We start from the raw sequence: 24,416 nt of genomic DNA, 5'->3' as shown, positions 1-24,416 counted from the left end.
GCTTTTTTTTGCACAGGCCTATCGAAAGGGTTAATGGTGCCACCTGGTTATCAACAGTAAAAATTACAAATTGTACCTCTTCCCAACAGGGAAAACCACCAACAATCAAAAATGCATAATTATATGGTGTCATGACTTTGCAATCAAAAAATGTGGTTATAATGGAAGTCAATGGGGCAAAAACAGCCACGAACAGTAAATGAGGGAGAAAAAGTTAAAATCTGATGCTGCACAAAAACTAACAATGCATCAAAACTAATGTTGTTTCTGATCTTTGACATGTCCAAGACTGTGATAAAAGGTTAAAAAAAATCCAGTCCACAATCACATTTTATATTGAAAATTAGTCATTTTGTGTGTGTTTTTTCCCAAATCAGTGACATCATTTACGAATTTGGCAATTAAAGAGTTAAAATCCTGATTTTTTTTTACACATTTAGTATTTTTGAGCAGGACGGAGGTTGATTAATAGATTTATGCAAAAAAAATTGAAAAAAATATTTATCTGATATATTTTTACAGCAGTTTAAAGTAGTGGCTGTTTTCAGCCACAAATATAACGAAAGGGTAGTAAATTTGCCCACAGTGTACTGTTGAGTTTTTGAAAAATTTCAAAGCATTTTCCCAAAATATGTGTCAAAATAAGATTTGTCACCAAAAATCATTCCATTTGCTGAAACACAGAGAAAGTTATGGCCAAATTTAGACTAAAAAATACCCCATAGTGGATGAAAACATCCCCAACAGCACATAAGGGTTAATAGAATTTAACTATACCCCACAGTGATGAATCCCCCCCCCCCCCCCCCCCCCCGTAAGAAAATGTTGTGCTTTTTAATGTTAAATTCATCAATCTGGTGCAAATTAAACAAAGAAAAATGCAAAACTCTTTTAGTTACAGGGCCCTATTTTAACGATCTGAAATGCAAGTGTCAAAGCGCAAAGCGCAAGTGACTTTGTGGGCGGGTCTTGGCGCTGTTGCTAGTTTCCCGGCGGGATAAATGACTCTTGCGCCAGGCGCAAATCTAAAATGGGTTGGTCTGAAGCAGCTTCATTATTCATAGGTGTGGTTTGGGCGTAACGTGAAATAAACCAATCAGAGCGTCATCTCACATTCCCTTTAAGAGCAGGCGCGTTTGTTCTAAAGCGGATTCCAATCAAAACGGCGGATTTGCCAGGCGCGCGCCAGGAGCGGTTCACAGCCGAGGAGAGCAACGCTCTCGTCAGGGAGGTTGGGGATGGAGAAACCCACCCAAATTAACTTCGGTTAAAAAGGCGTATGATAATTTGGGTAAATGTGTAAGCTAGATGTATGCTTTTATAATAAATTGTCTGTCTATCTATCTATCTATCTATCTATCTATCTATCTATCTATCTATCGTAATAATGTATGATTTGCAAAAATGAAAACTGCTGCTTCTGTGTAGATGAGAGAATCAAAGTGTATGCGCGTTGTGCACACGCTTCATTGATTATGGCCAAGCATGCGCCCTTAAAATAGCATATGAATAACATGCGCAACGCGCCACTGACTTTAAACAATTTTTTCCTGGTTAGTGGCGCAATTGTTTTCTAAACCTGCAAAATAGCATGAAGGAACGTTTGCGCCGGAACACACCTCCTTTTTTGCGCTGAACCGCCCAATGAGCGCAAGTTCATTCCCTAGTTTAGCGACGTGCTTCTGTGGAGGGAAAAACGCGCTTTGCGCGGGTGCAAAATAGGAATGATACATGCGTCGCTGTACAAAGTCAATTGCGCTGGGTGCAAGATAGGGCCCACAGTGTCTGTCTACATTACTACTACAATAATAGTTATAATATTAATCCCATGATAGTAATAGCCATATATTGTAAAACAAATGCACTGAAAAATAAAGGAAACTTTCATAATTAGTTTTGTACTATTTTCTATACTTGAAAGAGTATATTTCTATACTTCACATTAAAGATTTGATTGGGCTAGCCCAGTGTCAATCAAGAAAAGAACCAATGGGCCGCTGATCTACGTGTTTCATCGGGTGTCAGAGAAAAAAAACTATAGAGAGCCTAAGTCCCGCCCCTCCGCTTCCGGCTCATGGGACCTTATTTCGGAAAAAATATGGCGAGTCAATGGCGAGAGACAACTTATCTTTTTATTCCGTCTGAACTGTGCCCTGAATTACACATATGATGTTTGTGAATTTAAAAGTTAATTATTAAAGTCAAGAAAGTCGCAGTTTGTCATAAAACAGAAGAGTAACGTTTAGTTTTATGTGAAAATCGCTCAATGAACTACATCTCTCGTCTCGCACTATGTACGTCACAAGATCCGTTGCTCGTATGTGTGTATTCTGGCTCAAAACACTCAGGCATGACGGCGTTACGTTAAGATTATAATGTAAGAATATAGAAAAAATGACAGACGTTAGCTTCAGTAAAGTTAGCTTCATTCATTGAGAGAAAAGGTATGACGTCCCATGTGCGCCTTCTGGGTTTGTAGTCTTTGTAATTACGTATTACGTACCTCAACAGTTTTACATCAAGCTGCGACTTTCTTGACTTTAAAATGTATCTTTTAAATTGACAAACATCATATGTGTAAATCAGGACACAATTCAAACGAGATCAAAATATTTGTTGTCTCTCGCCATTGACTACCATACAATATTTTTCCGAAATAAGGTCCCATGGTGGTCGACCGGAAGGGGAGGGACTTAGGCTCTCTATTTACTACTACTATTTATCACGCATTAAAAATGCCCCAAACCAGTCGTCTGTATGATAATCTGAAACAAGGACTGGTGAGCCGTTGTCCTGCTTCACTTCACAGATGCTGAGTGAAAGGAGAATTATAGAATGAAAGGATACTCATTTAAATGACACTTTATTCATCAGGAGAACAGCTCGTTCAGCGCGTCATACGTCGTCCTTTCAGTTTCGGTTTTCAATCGATCAAGTTTTTTCACGTTCTCTCGATAAACCACCCCTTTCAATCCGATCGAAATTATTTGTAATAGAGCTGACACTTTGAGTTTTTAACGGGTTATGTTAAAGCCCTACTTGTTATTAATGTTTTTATGAAATATCTCTAGTGAATGCATCATATCACCGTATTATTTATCGCCATGCGAGCCACAAATTAAAGCTTGGCGAGCCACATGAGGCTCACGAGCCGCGCAATGAATAACACTGCACTGTGCCCGCTCGCGATATTATCTCGCCCACTTCTATGTCAAAATTAAAAATAATGACATTGGCAACATCGCTGTCTGTATCTGACAGGACAGTTAACATTGTAAGCTAACTTACCTCAGGCTTGCTTTCCGACGTGCGGTACTTTGTTCGGCAGTGTGTCCAGTTGTCAGACTCGCGGTGTAAAAGACTTTGAAAACATTTCTGCCCTAACATTACTCTTGACTCGTATTGGCTGTCATGTTTAGGCATTAGGAATGATGATTGTTTTTTAAAGCTGCGAAGTTTATGGTAACTTTATAGGGGATAAATGCTGGCCTCGACCTCGACATGTTCCTGAGTATGTTCCCATGAGAAATTCCAGAGTCCGCTTCAGTTCCAGAGTCCAGTCACAAGCCTCTTTCAACCTCAGAGTTCAGTCCTGAGCCTCCTACAGAGTCTGAGCCAAGTCCAAGGACTACTAAAGCCCCAGCACCTCATTTAACCTCAACTCAGAGGAAGCAGAGGAAGAAACAGCCCTCTGCCAGTCTAGCCCCTGACCATTGCCCAGTGTCTGTTCCAGCCCTTGACCACAACCCAGTGTCTGCTCCAGTCCCTGAACACATCCCAGTGTTGGCTCCAGCCCCTGACTTTAGTCTAGTGATGGCTCCAGCCCCTGAGCACAGCACAGAGATGGCTCCAGTCCCTGAGTTCAACTCAGTTTTCAGTCACGAGTCCAGAATTCAGTAATGAGTCAGCTCCAGCCTCAGAGTTCTGTATCGAGCCCATTCCAGCTCCAGGATCCACATTGGAGCCCACTCTAACCCCTGAATCAGCATCAGAGCCCACTCGTACCTGTGAGTTTCCTCTAAATTTACCTCCAGTCATTGAGTCCGTACTAGAATTCTCCCCCCAGACCAAGAGTCCACTCCAGAGTACAGTCCGGTGAAGGCTCCAGCCCCTGACCAGAGTCTGGTGAAGGCTCCATCCCTGTGCCCGCTCTTGTCCCAGAGCTCAGCCCAGTTCCTGCTCTACCGCCAGAATCCTCAGCCAACATAGCCATCATGCCAGAACCCAGCCAGATACTTCCAAGCCCAGAGAATTCAGAGACCCCTCTACCAATGATTGTTCTCCTTGTGACGGCAATGGCCATAATGTGTGTTTGGGCCGCACACTGCTCTCCCACCCATAACGGAAGTGGAGGTATTCATCCCAGAATTTCATGTTTGCCCAGAGACGACCCGGGAGGTCGTTCCCCAGTCTTCTGTCTATCCAGATGCGTTCATGAAGGTAGTTTCCCAGTCTTCCGTCTAGATATGACCACGGTACGACCATTCCCGAGTTCCCTGTTTTCCTGGAGACTGGATTTCCTCTTAGGTCATCCCTGAATTTTCTCTCTGCCCTAATATGACTAAGAAGGTTGTTCCCGAATTTCCTGTTTGCCTTAGTGTCAAGGCCACAGAGGCCAATCCTTCATGGTCCCCTGAGCTACCTGCACCACCAGTGCCACCCTGTCCAGCACCAGGACAGGTGCTGTTTTATTCAATAAACTACTGACAACATTTCTACCAAATTCCAAATAAAAATATTGTCATTTAGAGCATTTATTTGCAGAAAACGACAACTGGTCAAAATGACAAAAAAAGATGCAATGTTGTCAGACGTCATGACCTTACTCCAGTCCTCTACAGTTCAATCCTTATGGTCTTTTACAAACCTCAGCCTGGCTCTTCTTTGTTTGTCATTGATGAAGGGCTTTTTTCTAGCTTTGCACGACTTCAGCCCTGCCCCTAGGAGCCTGTCTTCCATTCCTGCCGTTTGCCATTCTTTTTGTAGGTGACTTGATGTTATCTTACTGTTGTTGAGTGACTCTGGGTTCGGGCCAAAATTCTGAGCCAGAAGCCTTCCCCCGGACAGCACGCCAAATACGCATAATCTTTACTCTGTTTAATATGATGCAAGTGTGAACTCGTGAAGCACTAGAATGAGAACGAGTAAGAGTGCATGGCTACATCACACATGTGCCTGCCCTCACGGTCACTGCACAAAAGTAATATTAAAACTTTATTTTGGAAAAATACTTTGTATTGCAAATCTTTATATCAACTGGCTTGTTTTGGCAGCTGTCTGCGGTCTCCCAGTGGCTTACATTATTGTCAGTTTATTGTTAGTGATTAATTTCCTGCAAAATTAAAGATAATTTATATGCTTTCATGTCCGAAAACATAATTTTTTGTCTTACATTTCATAATAAACTCAGACAAGCTCAGTACAGACTCATTTTCTGTCCGTTTATTTTCGTGAATTGGAATGTGTGCAAATGATTGTGGGTGATTTAAGGTCGCGAAGGATACGTCCGATGCATCCTTCAAAACAGGCCGAATGAAGGACGCGAAACGAAGGCTGCCTTCCAAGGATCCTTCAAATTGAGATGGCCTTCAGCGACATTTGATGACGTGGCAGCCGAAATATGCAGCCTTAGTAGGATGCAGCCTTCCGTTTGAGAAACACCCATAGTCTGGTCTCATCTCTACCAAGACTGCTATCGTTTGGCTTATGACTAACCTGAAGTATACTCACCTCTGTGTCTAGTTTCTCGTTCCTGCCTCTTCTTCAGTCTCTTCCTGAGTTGCTGCGTGGATTACCTACAAGACAAAATAAAGTTACCATTTCTCCTCAGTGACTGTTAACGTGTGTGTGTGTGTGGATCCTCACCGGCCTGTTCCCCATCTACGTTCACCGTCATTGTTCATGTTGCTTTCACTCTGCCATAATCTCCTTATAAATCAATAAAGAGTTAGTATTATTGATACTCACCTATCTCTCGTCTGTTTTCTCTGGCAATATGATACATGTTCGACAGCTTGATTGAAGATGTAGTCTCATGTTAATAGCACTAGTAAGTCTAATTCATTCATCACTCAAATGTTTTTTCTCAGAATTTTGCATTTCATTTTTGTAGTTAAAGTGGTGTTTGCTATAGCAAGAATCACTACTAATGCTCATACTTACAAACCCCTAATCGTGAGTATCTTCACTGTAAAAAAATATATGATCAATCCGTTATGACAACATGTTTTTACATTGCTTTAACTCATCAAAATAAGTTAAGCAATTTTCAGCTTTTATTTGTTATACAAGATTCAAATAATTTTTTTAAGTCAGTTTAATGCGATTTAAGTTAAAATGACTGTAATATCCAAGATGGTTGTACTTAAAAATGCAGCAACTTTTTTTTTACAGTGTATTTACGTAACTCTTCCAGCATGAGTTCCGTGACTTATGTCAAAATAATTGGATGAAATGATGTATGAATTTATTGTTATTTCAGCAATAAAACTAGACGAGTTGCATGTCGAAATATGATAGCATTGTACAATTACATCAGAATATATAACAATTCAGTTTAGAGCACCTTCATAAATTGTATAAATAACGAAGCAAAAACACACCTGATGCACCTTTCTTATCCTGCATTTTGTTAAAGTAAACCTTGCTGTATTTTGTGTGCAATAACCTACAACGCTCCAGCGACTACTTAGCAATGTGCTAATGGTGAGTTAAAGTTCATGCCTCCTGTCTACCATTAAAGGTTGTATCAGTGATTTCAGGCCCAAAAAAAAAATTAGCGTTTTTTTTTTGACGGCATGCTTATGGGGCGGTCAGCTAGCGGATCGTTAGGAAAGATTAGATGAATGTGATCTTTTTTTGGGGGGCCTGAAATCACTGATACAACCTTTAAACGGTCAAGCCCCAAACTCATACCACTGGTTAGCGGCGTAGCTCATCAGGCTAGTAGCTCAAACAATTCAATGTTTTGAAAGCACCACATACCTGCATGCAGCATTTATATTTTAAAGAGAAATCCACCAACGAATAGCTTATTTAGAGTTGAGATATTTTAGTACTGAAACACCGAAAAAGTTCACATACACTTTTTTTCAGTTTTATTTGAAGTGGTTTGTGCATGGTTACAGTACTGAACACTTACAGTAAATTAGTCATGTCTTCGTTTTTTTCTACTCTTCCTCTTTCTGTCATGACTCTGTGAACCCCTCCCCCTCCCCCTCCCCCTCCCCCACCCCCACCCCCACCCCCACCCTTATGGCCATGGGGTGCCATCTTCAAACAATATGCTTTTGTTCATTGCATCACTGATGCCTATAAGCTTTGTGCCGGTGAAATGTCACTGCCCATCTGGGAACATATAGTTCTCTCCTTTCAAAAGGCCACAAAAGTGAACGCTTTTATGACAAAACCTGTGATAAACCTGTCAGTATACAGACCAATTATGTCTGCGTGGAGGGAAATATTGACATTTTGTCAATATTGGTGTAATATACTGTTTAGGGAGCGTAATTCAGTCTGTGAAATTGAAGTCAAACCACTGACATAAAATTGATGATTAAAAGGTCCATGTTAATTCTTGAAATACAATTCTAGAGTTCTGTTTAGTGTATACTGCACAACGTGTACTGCATACTGCCTAGTATATACATTTATTTTAATTGTATTTTTGGGCTTTTGCCGCTTTTATTATGGGAATGGGGGTGGGGGTTGAAGTAGTTGAACGTTACATTGTTGTCATAGTGTCAACTAGTGGCTGAACTTGAGCAATTAAAAAAATTGTGTGTTATGTTCTATTTAGTTCAGTTGACTTCTAGTTTGTTTTCATCCATCACATGTGTTTCTTTGTTTTCCCGCCACTGATCAGTCACCATGGACACTGACACTAATCATCACAGCTGTTCGTCTTTTAGTTAATCATCTCTGTGTATTTAAGTTCCTCCCTTTGTGCTGTTCATTGTCGATTGTTGTTTGTGCATTGCACATTGTCTTGCATGTTGGCTTGTTATTCTGAGTTCGTAATAAATCGTATGTTGTTTTATAATCATCTTCTGTGGATAAAGAATGGAATGTATTTTCTTTCTCTTTGTATTTTTATATCAATATGGTATCCTATTCATAACCTATACTATTCAAATATATTTGGTAAACGGGTTAGGTCAAAAGTAATCTAAAAGTAGTCAGATTATATTACCTTAATGTGTAAATGGATTACGTTACTAACTAAATTTTTCTTCATGTAATTTGGAATCAGTAACCGACTACAATTTGTGATTACCCAGCGCTGGTGACTTTCTTTGTATCTTCTTTTCAAAGCCTAGCAGAATGAACAAAGCTTCTAGGTGACAGTACTAGAGAGAGAAAATGCAAGAATAAGCGTGAGAAAGCGAGACCTCACTCCCGTCTCCTGGGCACGTCTGGAAACCTAGCAACCAGTTACCCAGGGCACTCTTGAATAACTACCCAGATGCCAAGGTGCATCTGTGTAGCAGAGTGGCTCAAGCTTAACCAAGGCCAGAGATAGAGAGGCCGATGTGGTGACTGAAAACAGGGATGCCTGAGAGACGCACATAAAATAAATATCAGCCTGTCTAATGGCACATTCATCTTATTGTTTCTTTGTTGCCAAGGTGTATATGAAAGTAAAAGGCCAACGTTCTTCGCCTGTCCTCTATTGCACTGCCTCGTGATAACACACAAGTGGTCAGTCTGCTATCTTTGAATCGATTCAGATATCGCTGACAGGGATTTTTGTTATCAATGGAGGTCACTTGTTCTCAGGCAACCTTAGCGATTGTGGGCTTCTTTGTTGATAACTTGATCAGATGGTGTATTTCTAGTGCGGGTGGTTATGGCATTGAAAGGTATGCTGTAATGTTACTGTAAAGTGAATTATTCGGTCAGATAGCACAATTAGAGAGTACGATTTTTTTTTTTTTTTATCCTACATCCTTAGATGACAGATTTTTTTTATTTTTACATAACAAATGTATTGCTATAAATCAGGGGTGCCCAACCCTGCTCCTGCCGATCGACTGTCCTGCACAGTTCATCTCCAACCTTAATCAAACACACCTGGCTTTAATTTTCAAGCGATCCTGAAGATGTTAATTGGTTGCTTCAGGTGTGTTTGATTAGGGTTGGAGATAAACTGTGCAGGACAGTTGATCGGCAGGAGCAGGGTTGGGCACCCCTGCTATAAATGATGCATAAACATTGTTATGATGTAGCATTGCTCCTGCCAATGTTTTGCCACATTCATTTTTGAAAGTAAATTGTTTTTGTATATGTCTTTTTTTAATATTAAGCCTTTCAAATTCAAATTACATCAAAATTGATTCATGTAATTATGAATAATCATTATATTAGCAACACTTCATCATAGGTCTACTACACTTTAATACTATTCTTATTATTATTTCTTGTTATTTTATTTATCATGAAGTAAAACAGTGTGGTGGTCCTGGGGACCCACAGCTCTGCACATTTTATATGTCTCCTTTATCTGACACACCCAGTTCAGCTCATAGAGCTCTTTCCTTACGTAATGATGATCTGAATCAAGTGTGTTAAATGAGGGAGACATACAAACTGTGCAGAGCTGTGGGTCCCCAGGACCATGATTGGAAACCACTGTGCTAGAGCACAGTCAACACTAGACAATGAGCAAACTGAACTGAGGGCAATGTATATAAAGTGAACTTAATGAACAAAACAAGGATCAGGTGAGTGAAATCAATGAAACAATGAGTAACCATGACAACCAATCAAAACATATTTAGTAACTTTAGCTGTGTTCGAAATCACTATTCACTATTCCCTTCATCCACTCATATTGAGTGCACTCAATAACGTCCACTGTGGTTTCAGACACCACTACAAATGGCTGTCCCCTCAAATAGTGCCCTATTTAAGGGTATAAGGAGCAATTTCGGACACAGCCCAAGACAACTAAGGAAACACGGGAAATAATGAGAAACAAACTAAAAGTCTATGAAAATGAAACAACAACTGAATGTGACAGTAACATTATTTGCTTTATTTCAGGTGTGTTTTTTAGAATGTCTTTAAAATGTACTGCAGCATAGCCTGATAAAACCAAACTCAGTGTTATGAAATGCTAAAAAAAAACATTCACTGTAAAGAGATCGTGTAACAGTAATTGACGTGTAAAATGACTTCCACTTAAAGAAGCTCCTGCCACACTAGTCAAGAGTGCACACTCTAATTGCTTTCAGGGGAATTTAAGAAAAAAGGTGTTTTTCCGGGCTAGTGTCATTGCAGTTGAACATAATTGGGGATTCCATGATGGTAAGGATCAAAAGGAAAATAATTACCTTCTCGTAAAAAAAACCACAACAACAACAAAAACCGTAATGCCAACATTTCACTGCTTCAGTTAATGTCTCACCCTTTGAATAGCTAAGCTAACTGGCCAAATGGTTTCCATGGAGATGAAGAGGAGATCTTTGCAAATTTAAGGGTGTAAAGTATGTTAAGAGAAAATTCAAGTGCTCATTTGCAACCCTTCTTCAAGCACGTCCTGATTTTCCTGACCTTTTAGAAGCGTTCCTGAGTCAACATACTTTGTTGATCCTGGAACAACATTCCTATCTGAACATTTTGTTCTAAGCATATCTCTACCCCTAAACCTAACCCTACTCATAACTTCCCATACATAAGAGGGAAATGATGCTTAAAAGCACCTAATCCTGGTTGTAAGGCTAAACTTGACATAGACTGTAAACTTGTCCCTCAAATCTGATTGGTTGATTGGAATGTTGTTCCAGGATCAACAAAGATGTTGCTCCTGGAACATGTTGCACTTGATGAAATCAATTTCTGCCTTCTTCAAATAGGCTATATTGGATTGGAATACTGGCGTACATACACTTTAAAGGCCCTATTTTAACGATCTAAGCGCATGGTCTAAAGTTCACTTAGGGCGTGTCCGAATCCACTTTTGCTAGTTTAATGACGGGAAAAATGGTCGGCGCACCATGAGCATGGTCTAAAAAGGTTGTCCCTATTCTCATAATGAGTAATGGGTGTGTTTTGGGATTTACGTGCATTAAACCAATCAGAGTCTCATCTCCCATTCCCTTTAAAAGCAAGTTGCGCTCGCACCATGGCAGATCGCTATTTATAGGACGGAATTTGATAGTGGAAAGACCGAACGCGTCTCCAGAGTGCAAACGGAACTGCTCGTGCGTGAGGTAAAAGTGCGCAAGCAGATCATGTACGGGACAAGCCGGATTCCACCATATCTTTATGTACACAATAATAATCTTTTACATTGTAATCCTTTTATTTTAAATATTTGGCAGCGTCCCTGTGTGTTTAATAAGCAGAGTGTACGCGCGTTGTGGACCCGCCTATAGGCGCACATTACTAACGCGCTCATTAAATAACAAAAAAAAATATTGCGCCATTGACTTTAGACCAGGTTTCAGTTGGTCAATGGCGCAGTCTATTTCAGTTGCCTCAAAATAGCAATGCGCCAACAATGCGCCTGAACACACCTCGTTTTCAGACCAGCACGCTCATGGGTGCACAAATGGGTGCAAATGCATTTGCTAAATGATTGCGTGAAAATGATAACTGTGTCGGACTGAAACTATCAAAAACATTTGCGTCGTGCTTGGCACTGCATTGTGCCGGGTGTAAAATAGGGCCCTATAACTTGTTTGTTTTGTTTTTGTTTATACTAAATTCCTTTGGGTTGTAAAACAGTCTTAAGCTTAGAGCCTGTAACAAGATCAAGATTGTAAAACAGACTTTGTTGCAAGCAGAGAATCAGAACCAAATACATATTGTGCACAAGTTTTATTAACTAAATCACAAACATAACTAAACTAAACAAACATACATGCATGCATAGATAAAATGGTGAGTGATAGAATGGAACCGGAAGCAGGAAATGGAACTATGGAAAAGATACATTTAACTATGAGAAGAACCATCAGCTTATCATTTTCAGAGCACCTCATTAAATTGATACTTGCATGGTCTGTGCAGTGGACACAATTCTTGAAGCAGTTGAAAATTGAAGTCGTTGATGGGTCCGTGAGTGTAAAATGTTACTGTACAAGTTGCAATTGTTTTCTTCTCCGCTGGATGGAGAAGATATGATGAACTTGCATGGTTATTTCGACGCTGTTCTCATGGCTGGAGGGCAGATTGTGGCCTGCCGGCCCTGGGCCGGAGAGAGCACGCAGGGCAAATGATGGGAGTTGCAATGGACTTCTTCTGCATTGAATGAAGACGTTGAACTCCTGAGGTTGTCCTTGATGCTGTTGTGGTTGAGAGAGTCCTCACTCTCCTGAGTGAGCACATGGCTGGTTGTGAGTCGAAGCCTGCTGCCCTGGGGCCTGCTGAGGCCACGCTGGACAGCACGGCACCCTGAACGCACCGAGAAGGCCAAGAGAGTTGATCGTTGCCCATTCAGTGATGGTAAGGTTGGAGTTTTCTTCTGAATTGGACTGAAGAAAATACAGTCTGACTCCTTTGGGAGAGTGAAAGCATAGCAGGCGGTGGTCACCACAGACATCAACCCGAAGAAGCAGCAGTAGAGAGCCAGAAGAAGAGAGAGGAGGGTCACTGTGAATTTGTCTCTAATAAAGCCTGAGAAAGGCCCCACCTCTCCGGGTTTGCTTGACCAATGAGAAGGGTGGAATTTCCAAGCGGGAAAATTCCTCTGTGGTTGATTTATGAATCTTTGTTTTAAGCGTGCTCATTTGCATGTGCAGCTGGATTGGTTTCTGATGACGAAACTAAGAAAGATTATTGTAATACTAATATGTTGCACATCTATCGGCATATCATGTACACAATCATTCCGATCTTCAAAGCACCAATTTATAGAGACCAAACATGGTATAGGTGAGGTTACATTGACCATTGGTTCTATAATAAAATACATAGTATCAAAGAAATAATAGTATCAAAAGATAATAGTATTCAAAGACACAACACAAGACAGTAAATCATTCACAAAATGTTCTGAGATGCATGTTAATTTCATGTTAATCAGTTCATCGATAAATTAATGCAGGAAAGTCTGTTCTAATGTCTGTAGGTCTTGTGGAAGGGGCCCTGTTCACATTGCTAACAGTCATAAAACCAACTTATCTGATCGTGGTCATGGTAACTAAGACCTTCTTGTCCTGTTTGGGGGGATGGGGCCACAGATCCCAGAGTGAGTTTTAAATATCATTTGTTAAACTATAACAAATACTTGTGTCTGACTTGTCTCAGTCGTTACACACAATACCAGATGTTTACTGACTGGTTAAAACTCTACTGTACTAACAAGCTGTAGACTTGTTGAATCTAGAGACCAAAATATCACAGTGGACTGCTTTGACTTGGCCAGTAAGAAACCACCAAAAATCTCTAGCAACGCCCGTACAATACAAGAAAAATTGTTGGGAAAAAATATGTCTGACTGAAAGTTGAACTTTAAAACAGATAATTAAGGAAACCAAGTAGTTCTTCACATCATCTTAGACACGATGCAGATTTGTTGTATAACTTCCATGATGACTTCTGGGGCTTCCTTAGTTACCATGTTCCCTAAACCCACTGCAATTAGATTAAAAGGGCACACAGATGTTTTGCCAGTTTTTTTTTTTGAAGTAAGGATTGCATGTCTGAGTGGATGAAGTTAGTGTCTCATTAAAAGCACTGTTCCTCTGTACAGTCCTATTCCTAGTGGTTCATAAATTTGAGTTTGGAGCGGTAATCAAATAAGCACCTCTAGTCGCTGTCTCTGGAGAATATCCAGTCATCACTCGACACGAGAACCTGCAAGCTTCCTCTGACAATATCAGACTAACACAGCACAATTTCACTCCCAATAGAGGTTTATGTGTGGGAGTGTATAGAATTATAGGAATAATACACCCAAACATGAAAATTCTGTCATAATTTTCTCATCATGTCATTTCCAAACCCCTATGGCATTATTTTTCTCTATATATACTTATGATTTTTCTGTAATAACCTCTGTGCTGATCTTATTAAATGTTTGAAATCAATTTAATTCATGTCATTGTCTTGGAAAAAAAACTAACAAACGCATGTGCTTATTTTAATGCCATGGATTAGCCTCCTTTGATATCAGCTTACTAAGAGTAGGCAGCCATTTTAATTTCAAACATTTGAGAGATAATTATTGTGTTAAAAGTTGTTTTTTTTGGTCACACTGTGAAGAGATAATTTTTGTTGACTAGATTTTGTCCTCTGAATAAAAATGTCCAAACAATACACTTGAATTTCATGATTTTAAATAATGAATCATAAAATATTCAATATATAAGAAGGTTTTCTAAATGTAATACAAAATAAAAGACATGTTTGTGTACAGTTTACAGACAAAGACACACAGCAAATGTTAGTAAATGTAATGAGTGTCAAACTACCATTTCTCAGTTTTGCTTCTTCCTGGTGCAGATCATATTGTCGGTCGTTTTGTAACGTTATAAAAGGGCTTTAATTCAGTCTATATACTGAATACCATCCATTCCCAAATCTACAGCCATGAAACCACCATAGCCCTCAAATCTCATTTAATCAATTTAATCGCTGTGTAAATGGGGCTTTAACTGGGACAGAGGTATTTCTCATAATAGGATGTGTGAGTCATTCTTGTTGTTGATGCAAGTCTACATGTTGACGTAAATATGTATTTATATTTGTGCTTCCAGAGGGCCCAGTGATCTGGCGCATGCTGACCTACCCTCCGGCTCGCCGTGCTCTCATTGTGGGTTGTGGACTCCAGATTTTCCAGCAGATTTCTGGCATCAACACGGTCATGTAAGTCTCCTTCACTCAATTCTCAGGTGTTCTTTGAATCTCAACTGAAGTACTATCAAGTCTGTTAAAAAATTTTTTTAGTATTTCACATGTAAAGCCAGTAATAATGCCAATCTAGGTTTCTTGGACCAAAGCAATAGAATGTCTACAAAGTATAATTATCAAATATATCTTGATTTAAATATGTCTCCTTTTTAAAAAATGCCACACATAGATGTTAATTTATGTAGGAGGACAGACTGTTTCACAACTGATTCAAAATTCAGAAGTTGTTCATTCACATTCACCGATGTGACTGTGCCTTTAATTCTCATTTTAGCTTAACTTTAATGGATACCCTTCTAAAGTGTGATTTCCTCTTCGTGATCTCTTGTCTTTTTCGCTCCTTATTCACTGACTATTTTTCAAGCATTGAAAACAATCTCGGAATGTGTGCTGTTGCTAAGCAACCCCTCATGGCAAAACGAGAAGTGTTTATGGGAGAGAGGGAGGGAGAGGGGAAAATTGTGTGTGTGACTGTGTGTTTACTTATTTCTCAGCTGTCATTTTGGAAGATGACAGGTCATGACAGATGGATCCTAAAATGGCATTTTCGGTCAATCAAACACCTTCATTCTTATCCTTCTGTCGTTGTCAATCAATCTGTCCAAAGCAGGTTTAGACAGACAGTGTAGCAGTTAAAACTGACAGGTACACTCACACACATGTATGAAGTAGTGTTTAGTAGGTTTAACCTGATGTGCTATTTCATATTTACCCACAATCCCCTACTCCTCAATCGTTCCTGCATTGTCAGATGTCAATCCTTTGTACACAGGAAGTCTTGTTGTGGGATGTGTTATCTGTCAAGCTTAACCTCTGCACGAAGAATTTGTCAATACCTCTCATGGAGCAAATGTCTTGGGGGACGTGTGCCAATTTGATGTCAGCCGGAAAAATCGATTTGGTTCAGAAAAGCACACATCCAAAAGCACACATCCAAATCTTACACTGCTATACGGTAATCAATAATATCAGAAAGGTGATCAACACATCCTTAAGTTGGGGTCAGACGGATCGGACCTCAACCTGAGAAAGTAGTCACTATGTCTGATTTCAAAGAAATTGATGGCAAAATTTTGGAAGAAACCGTACAGCACCTTAAAACATCAACCTGCGCCCTTGACGCACTTCCCACATTCCACATCACATTTTTCAAAAGTGTGTTAAACTGTTTAGAAGCCCCATTGACTCCCTGTGCCAATGCATTGATGAAGTGAACTGTTGGAAGTCAGGAAACATGGTGTGACACTAGAGTCAGACCTTAGTTTCAGTAGTCATGTCAAAGCAATAACTAAATCAGCATACTATCATCTGAAAAATATTGCAAGAATTAGATCCTTTGTTTCCAGTCAAGACTTAGAGAAACTTGTGCATGCTTTCATCACCAGCAGGGTGGATTATTGTAATGGACTCCACACTGGCCTTCCCAAAAAGACCATAAGACAGTTGCAGCTCATACAGAACGCTGCTGCCAGGATCTGAGCAGAACCAGAAAATATGAACATATCACACCAGTCCTCAGGTCTTTACACTGGCTCCCAGTTACATTTAGAATAGATTTTAAAGTATTATTACTGGTATATAAATCATTCAATGGCCTAGGACCTCAATACATTGCAGATATGCTCACTGAATATAAACCCAACAGATCACTCAGATCATTAGGATCACATCAGCTAGAAATACCAAGGGTTCACTCTAAGCATGGCGTCCGCTTTTAGCTATTATGCCAGCCGCAGCTGGAACCAGCTTCCAGAGGAGATCAGACGTGCTCCTACAGTAGTCACATTCAAATCCAGACTCAAAACACTTCTGTTTAGCTGTGCATTTACTGAATGAGCACTGTGCCACTGTTCGTCCGACTACTTGTACTGTATTTTCTTTTCGTTTTTTATTCTAAACTGTTTTTATTCTTATTTCTTTTGATTATTTTAATTTCTTCTATGTAAAGCACTTTGAATTACCATTGTGTATGAAATGTGCTATATAAATAAACTTGCCTTGCCTTGCCTATATGTAAATATAATGGCTGCCCTTATGGTGCGTTCACACCGGACGAGAATAGCGCGTCAGGCGCGAGTGATTTCAATGTTAAGTCAATGCAAAGACACGTTACGCGCGTAAAAAATTCCTGCGGCGCGGTAGACGCGAATACGCCTCATTCACGCGTCAAGTTCGCGTCTGTCGCCCGAGTTGAAAAATCTGAACTTCTGCGTCAATTCGCGCCGCGTTAACCAATCAGGAGCCTGCTTGCTGCTGTCACGTGGTGAAGTGACAGTTTATAATGTTATTTTATGTTTGGCCTCAATAAATTATTTTGTAATATGACTAAAATGCACAACAAAGCAAATCTTTCACATAAAAACTCGATTTCAATATATGAGAGATACTCATTTTGTATTGAATGCTATTTATTCCATATCTATTCTAGATTATATGAAACATTATTAATCTAATGTAAAGACAACAAACACAATTTAGTGTATAAAAAAAAAAAAAAAATCACAGGACAGGTTTCACTTTTGGAGGCTGGCTCCATTTATTATCAAAACAAAAATAAATGACAGATTAGGTGGGTGCGGGCGAGGGTGAACCTCGCGCCGGGCTGCACAGCGTGGGCTCGTCAGGCAGCGACCACTCGAGGCCGAGGCCTATACGGCCTACGCTGTCCTCGTCAGCGTCCTCACCGTTAGGTCCACCAAACCTAGCTCCTGGAGCAAATTGTGAAACTCCTGAAACCCTCCGGAGGGTCTGGTGGACCCGAGTACAGTGACGATGTCCCCTACGCAGCTGTTTCTGCTCTCCAGAGCATATACGAGCGGTGACTCTCTCGATTAATGCTAATGCTCGATAAACATCTAAAAAAGATGGCTGTCAACGGGTTTCAAAACTTTTGCCTCCGACGCGCGTGACGCACGTACATTTCGCTTCAAACTTTTGTTTTTACGCGCGTCAATTTCACTCTTGACGCGCGAATTAACACAAAGTGGTCAAGCGTATAACTAGACGCGGCAGGCGCGAATTTGACGCGCTATTCGCGTCCTGTGTGAACGCACAGTTACACTGTAATTACAGCATCTACCACAGAATTTCATGAGGTTTTACTGACAGCTTGAGGATCCAATGGCGTTACGAGGTTTAGTTGCAAGCTCTTTTTAATTCTTTTCATTGGTTAAATATTCGCAAAACCCACAGACCGACATAAAGGGTCACCAATGGTAATTATTTATGACAACAAAAATTCATAAGAAAGATTTCCATCTGACAGTGACAATTCAACTCCTCAAAAGAATTGCAAATTTTTTAACAAAGGTGGCTAATTCGTACGAATTCATACGACCTCACTCGTACGAATTCATAAGATTTTTGCTAAATGGTATATATTTTACGAGTTGCCCAATTCGTATGAATTCTTACTAATGACCTACCCCTGACCCCGCCCCTAAACCTACCCATCACTGGGGTTTAGACAGGGGTGAGCCACCTCGTACGAATTCGTACAAATTGGTCATGAGATAGCGTTGATCTGAACACATAGACAATAGAATTGCTTTATCAGTGACAAGCATCCCCTCCTGATGGACAAGACCCCTGTGTAGGCTGAAGCACTGGCCATGCTGCTGTCGTAATAAGCTTGTGCTAATGCTTCCTTCCAATCAGACATTGAACTAGTCTGCTTTCCTGCAAACAGCTTTATCTCCCCTTACTCCACTCCCAAGCCATTATTCACATGCCTTAATTGATAATTAATGTGTTATTTAGTATAGAACATTGTCGTTACATGCTAATACCAGAGTGCTAACATTTAAATAAGTCTGAAGGGTTGTAGAGGAATCAGTATTGCTGATGTTGGGTTGTCGTTGGTTTCTGAGATGGCATTCTGTATGTGTATATGTGTGTGGCAACTGAGCCTCATCTGTGCCTGGATAAAATGATTAGATTAATCCCTATTGCCGAAACAGGCAGAGCAATCCGGAATCTCTGCGTTTTAATAAAGACAGATGCTCATTACAGTCGCTAGTGGTCATCAGCAAAACAGATTGGTTCTAGTGATACATTTTTGGCCTGTTTTCGTTCTTGCTGGTACGCTATGACTTGTTCCTCGGGTTTGTGACAGTGCTGGCACCACTGGCCTTTGGCGCTCTGTGTTTTTGTGATTCGTATGGAGTTGTGCATGATTCATAATTACCAGCTGTGAACCTCCCACAGTCTGTTCACTGACCAGACAAACAAAAAAGCTCTGATCTTGGGTGTGTTTCCCAAAAGCATAGTTACCAAGCTATAGTTCCAAGATCCATCATTACCAACATAGTTCAATGATTCAGCGTTTCCCAACATTCACAAATATAGCATAGCAGTGATTGGAACTACAGTTCTCAACTTGGACTTATATATATGACTTTTACCTCAATAAACTCCTAATAACTGCTTATTTATCGTTAGTAAGGTAGTTGTTAAGTTTAGGTATTGGATAGGATTAAGGGATGTAGAATTTGGCCATGCAGAATAAGGCATTAATATGTGCTTTATAAGTACTAATAAACAGCCAATATCCTAGTAATATTCATGCTAATAAGCAACTAGTTAATAGTGAGAATTGGAGCCTAAATTGTTTCCGAAAAAATGTAGTCCACAGATGCCATGTTCTTGAAGAAATTACGCGGAGAAAGCTTCTGACTGAATAAACCGCATGTACTGTATACAGGAGTAAACTGTAAATCAATTACATATTGCATGTTAACATGATTATAATAATGAATTAGGTAGGGGACAATGAGGAAAAAGTGTAGTGTTTACAAATTCGCAGGCTTCTAAAAATTAGGCTAGGTCTTTCAAAGAAGATCAAGATTAGTGGCATCAAATCTTTGAAGATTTTCAGGGGTGAGTTCAGTTGACAGTTGTGCAAAATTATCATGTAGCATTTTGGTGTTAAATCCTGCATTTACAGTCCAACTTAACCTATGTGCTAGTATAACATGTCTTTGTTATGTCTTGTTTTTCAGCACAAACAAGCCTCCTTTTCAGTCTAATGAGGCTCAATATAGAATGCACAATATTAGTCATATTATCTTGAGGCACTTTTTCGATTGTTTGCACATCTGTATATTCCTTTTTGTTTTCAGAGTTTTCTGTTCGGATTTACTTGCCCTTAAAGTCAAATTTAAATGAAAATTCACCCTATCTTTTAGATCTTAATGTGAATTATTCATGCATGTATATATGATGCTTCTGCCCTGATCATTTAATCCATGCTCTTAACTCAAAAAGTCTATCATTTGTTTGTTTGATGTGTGTACTTGGGTTCAGATCAGTGTGTGTACATACCGTATACCATCTAAGCACGAAACAATGTTCATTCCTTTCATTATTAAAATAGATTAGTCCCCATGGGATTGCTTCTCTCTACCTCTTTCTCTGTCTGTCTCTCTCTTAGCGTCTCCTTGTTTTTCTCTCTAACACACACTTCTCACTGGCTTCAGTGCTGAGTACAAGTCCAACTGCTCTCAGCCTGTTCTCCATTATATCCCTTCACTCCTGTTACATCACGTTTATCATGAAGATGGATGGTATCCGAGATTCAACCAAACACAGCACAAGCAATCTGTTGCTCCGTGAGTCAGTCCGTATGCAAAAACCCTTTCAAAAGGCTCATTTATAATAGAGAGAGAGAGAGAGAGAGAGAGAGAGAGAGAGAGAGAGAGAGAGAGAGAGAGAGAGAGAGACAGAGACATTTTCATTGGGAAAAAAGATTATGTAACTTCCATATTTTAGGAATATGAACATTTTAAATACGACATTCTTCTTAAGGTTTAAAAAGATAACCTATTTGTTTCTTGCCATGATATATTGTGAACCTCATTAATGGGTTTATTTATCTAAAAATTTAAATTCTGTCATCATTTACTCACCTTTGTGTCGTTCCAAACCCATAAAACTTTTGTTAATCTTGAGAACAAAAATTACGATATTTTTAAAATCCTCTATTTTTGTCCAGTCATTTTTGTTGCTATGGCCATTCAACCAAAATTGTACAGCTTTAAATAGTACATTTGAATAGTATTGTATAGTAATAGTAATCCATATGAATCAAACTGTTTAATCCAGGTTTTATAATGAGACACATGATGAACAGATTTAATTTAGGCTTTTATTCATTAATAAACATTAATTAAACTATATTTAAGTAATATAGTAACACTTTATAAGTCAGAACATCAGAACCCCACAACCAATAAACGAACACTATTGCCATAACACCAATATCATAGATTGGTGATGGACTGTTTGGAAATCATCACCAAGAAACCTCCCAAAACACCGTAGAAACTACGTGCAAACATGCTAAAAACCTCTAGATTTGTTTTTACTATTATTTTGTGTTTTAAATCTCTTAAACGTGTCCCTGGATCACAAAACCAGTCACATGTCGCACGGGTATATTTGTGGCAATAGCCATTGTATGGGTCAAAATTATCGATTTTTCTTTTATGCCAAAAATCATTAGGCTATTAAGTAAAGATCATGTTCCATGAAGATATTTTGTAAATTTCCTACCATAAATATATAAAACATTTATTTTTGTGAGTGAATGCAGCACAATCGTCGAACATAAACGGACAACTTTAAAGGCGATTTTCTCAATGTTTCGATTTTTTTGCACCCTCAGATTCCAGATTTCCGAATAGTTGTATGTCAGCCTAATATTGTCCTATCCTAACAAACCTTACATCAATGGAACGCTTATTTATTCAGCTTTCAGATTATGTATAAATCTCAATTTAAAAAAATGACGCATGTGACTGGTTTTGTGATCCAGGGTCACAACATTTCTCTTATATGTTCATTTATTGTGTGTTTCCTCTATACTGTCTGTTAAACATTATATGATGTTTATGGCTTATAAATGATAACTAATGTTACTAGTAAATGCATAGCATATCATACACTCTGGGGTTTAGGATTGACAAATACCTGTATTTACTCACAGATGTGACAAATTGTTCTGTTTATACGACAACTTATGAACGATTATCTGTATGAACGAATAACACTTTTAAATGAGTGTTTTAGCACTCAAGATCGTACTCGCTCACAAGTCTGTCACAAACTCGAGTCCAAGACCACATTTTCATATTTTCTTGATTCGTACTCCACCCTTATCTGGCCTCAGTCTTGATTCTATCTCAACTTACTCAGGACTCTTATTTGAATGAGCTGGTCTCGTCTTTAACACTAGGGTAGAGCACAGAATTTGGGGTCCACCCAGACAACAAAACTGATGGGAGCAGCTTGGTTTGCCGTTCACATGGGTCTACCTTTGTGGGCATGAGCCCCTGAATATTTAAGGTGTCAGTTCAGTTATAGAACACAGTTGTTGCTCTGAAAAATGGCTGACAGCAGCTTTCTGGTGATGTGTGATTAAACCCACTGCGTAATTAATCACACACACACACACACACACACACACACACACACACACACATAGGCTAGTCATCGTGACATTCTGTGAAATCACAGCCCAGTGTTGGTGTTGTTGAGGTTTCAGGCATTATAATGCTGCCTCTAAGGCCTTAGTGTGTACAAGAAAGACAAATGGCTGTTGAACTCTCACTTTTCTCTCAGTGGAGTGTGGCAGCAGTAAGACCTTTGAAAAAGCCTCATAACTTAAATGTCAGTGTGTGGTGTATGTACCTTCGCCTAGAGTGAAAGAGGCAGTCTGCTGGCCAGCGGGAGTCTCTTACGAGAGAACATAGTGTATTTGAGAGTGTCTGCTATCTGGTATCTGTGTACACTTCTATATTTTTGGTTTAACACAACTAATACCTTATAAAAAAAAAAATAGGCTTTTATTCACATGTTAACAGTGATTAAACTATTCCTTTAAGTAATATACTGTAGTGACAATTAAACTAATCCCATCATAAACGCCAATGTGGTTTTATTTTGTGCCAAAACAGTCATATTTTAGTTTTGATTGCCATTTTTTCAGCCTTTCTGTGAACCTCAGAGCTAAATTCACTCTTTTTTTTTCTACTGTATATTTAAGACATATATATGGCTAACATCTTTGTTCAACATTTACTTATAGGTTTGCTGTTCATACAACATTTACTTTATGTTTGCAGAACAGTTTGTACTGGGGCCCCTCCTTCAATGAATGCTTCTTTTTGTAAGTTTGTAATAACGAAACAAAGTTTACAATTTACAAAACAATCACACCAAGCTGCTCCAATTAGGACTGGGTCAGGGGTGCGTATCCTGTACAACAATGTAAGTCGCTTTACGATGGATCGTTGGAGAAATCAACTAGCTAGTCACGACTGTTTCCCGAAACCATACTGTCGCAAATTTGGTGTTCAACCACGTTGGTTAATAATGTCACTGCAATTAGTGAATTAATGTAAAAATAAGTTTATTAATCAAGAATCAAACATGGATGGTTTTTGATTCACTCATAGGAGTCACTTTTAGAGTATTTTAGTATGGTGTTTCATCCGCATCTGTGCTCAAATGTATTAATCTGTCTGACATCAGGTAGAGTCAATGTTGCAGCTTAGTTTCAGATCCTCAAAGAGAGGAAGTGAATAAAGATTTTTCTCAAAAGATCAAAAACTTGTGATTCTTTTAGACATTTTTTTTAGCCCTTTCAAATGAGATCCAGTCTAGACGTTGACCACACCAGTCTTTATCTCGTCCAAACACTCAGCAATTACCTCTTCTATCCACATCAGAACCCTCCCCCCATCCCTCGCACACCATCTGACATCTCTGTTGATTCCCTGACTCACGTCGAGTAGTCAGGGGTGAATTTGCCATGCAGGGTTATGTCCGAGAGCTCTTCAAACAGTTGCTATTTTCAGACAAGAATCCATCTTACACCTTGGCATGAGTCCATGGCTTTTGCCATTTCCTACTCAATGCCTATCTTTGAGTTCATTGTGCGCCGAGGCGTTCGCAGGGACGTTAGCAGGTACTATAGATAAAAGAAAACCGTGACTTCGTTAGTGCTTTCATTCTAAAGGTCAATCTGTCTTGTTTTTCTATTTTTCAGCTTCACTGAGAATCTTTTAACTATCGCCATTAAGGACCCAGCTTACATAAGCTATAAAAGCCAAGAAACAACTTTCTATTTTGGTTGAACCAGAGTGCTTCTAATTCAGCTGGTCATGATGGACTGATGTTGTTGAAATTATCATACATATTTTGTGATAGATCAATGTTTGTATGGCAGCTTTATGCTTTTCATAAATATTTTCAGATTTGTGGAAATGCTAAATAGGGATTTCTTCACTTTTAGGTTTGTCCACAGTGTTGCCAGGTCTGGGGTTTTCCCACGTAATCAGGCTACTTTTACACTGTTGCCGTGGGTAGTTTTTCTAGACTTCTTTCTAGTTTTTCGTATTGAACACCCTCACCCCACCTGGAACGCGATTGGGATAGTTTTGGCAGTGATTGGGCTAGTTTTAATTTGCATTTGGGCCGGTTTTGTTGTGCAGACCTGGTAACCCTGTTTGTACATTTAAAAACTCTAGTGGCAAAACATCCGTCTGCCTCCCTGT

The 24,416-nt window shown here is 39.4% G+C and overlaps 1 protein-coding gene across 1 annotated transcript in view; it reads left to right on the top strand.

Moving 5' to 3' along the window:
• slc2a13a (solute carrier family 2 member 13a) overlaps positions 1-24,416 on the top strand; it is a 69,844-nt gene that overhangs the window by 28,007 nt on the left and 17,421 nt on the right. The window contains exon 4 of the mRNA XM_084111614.1: positions 14,706-14,814. Within this exon, the coding sequence (XP_083967740.1) occupies positions 14,706-14,814 (109 nt within the window). The remainder of the gene's footprint in view (positions 1-14,705; positions 14,815-24,416) is intronic.

The sequence above is a fragment of the Abramis brama genome, assembly GCF_963993115.1.
Source record: "Abramis brama genome assembly, chromosome: 4".
Lineage (NCBI taxonomy): Eukaryota > Metazoa > Chordata > Actinopteri > Cypriniformes > Leuciscidae > Abramis > Abramis brama.
This window is presented reverse-complemented; position numbering and strand designations above follow the sequence as displayed.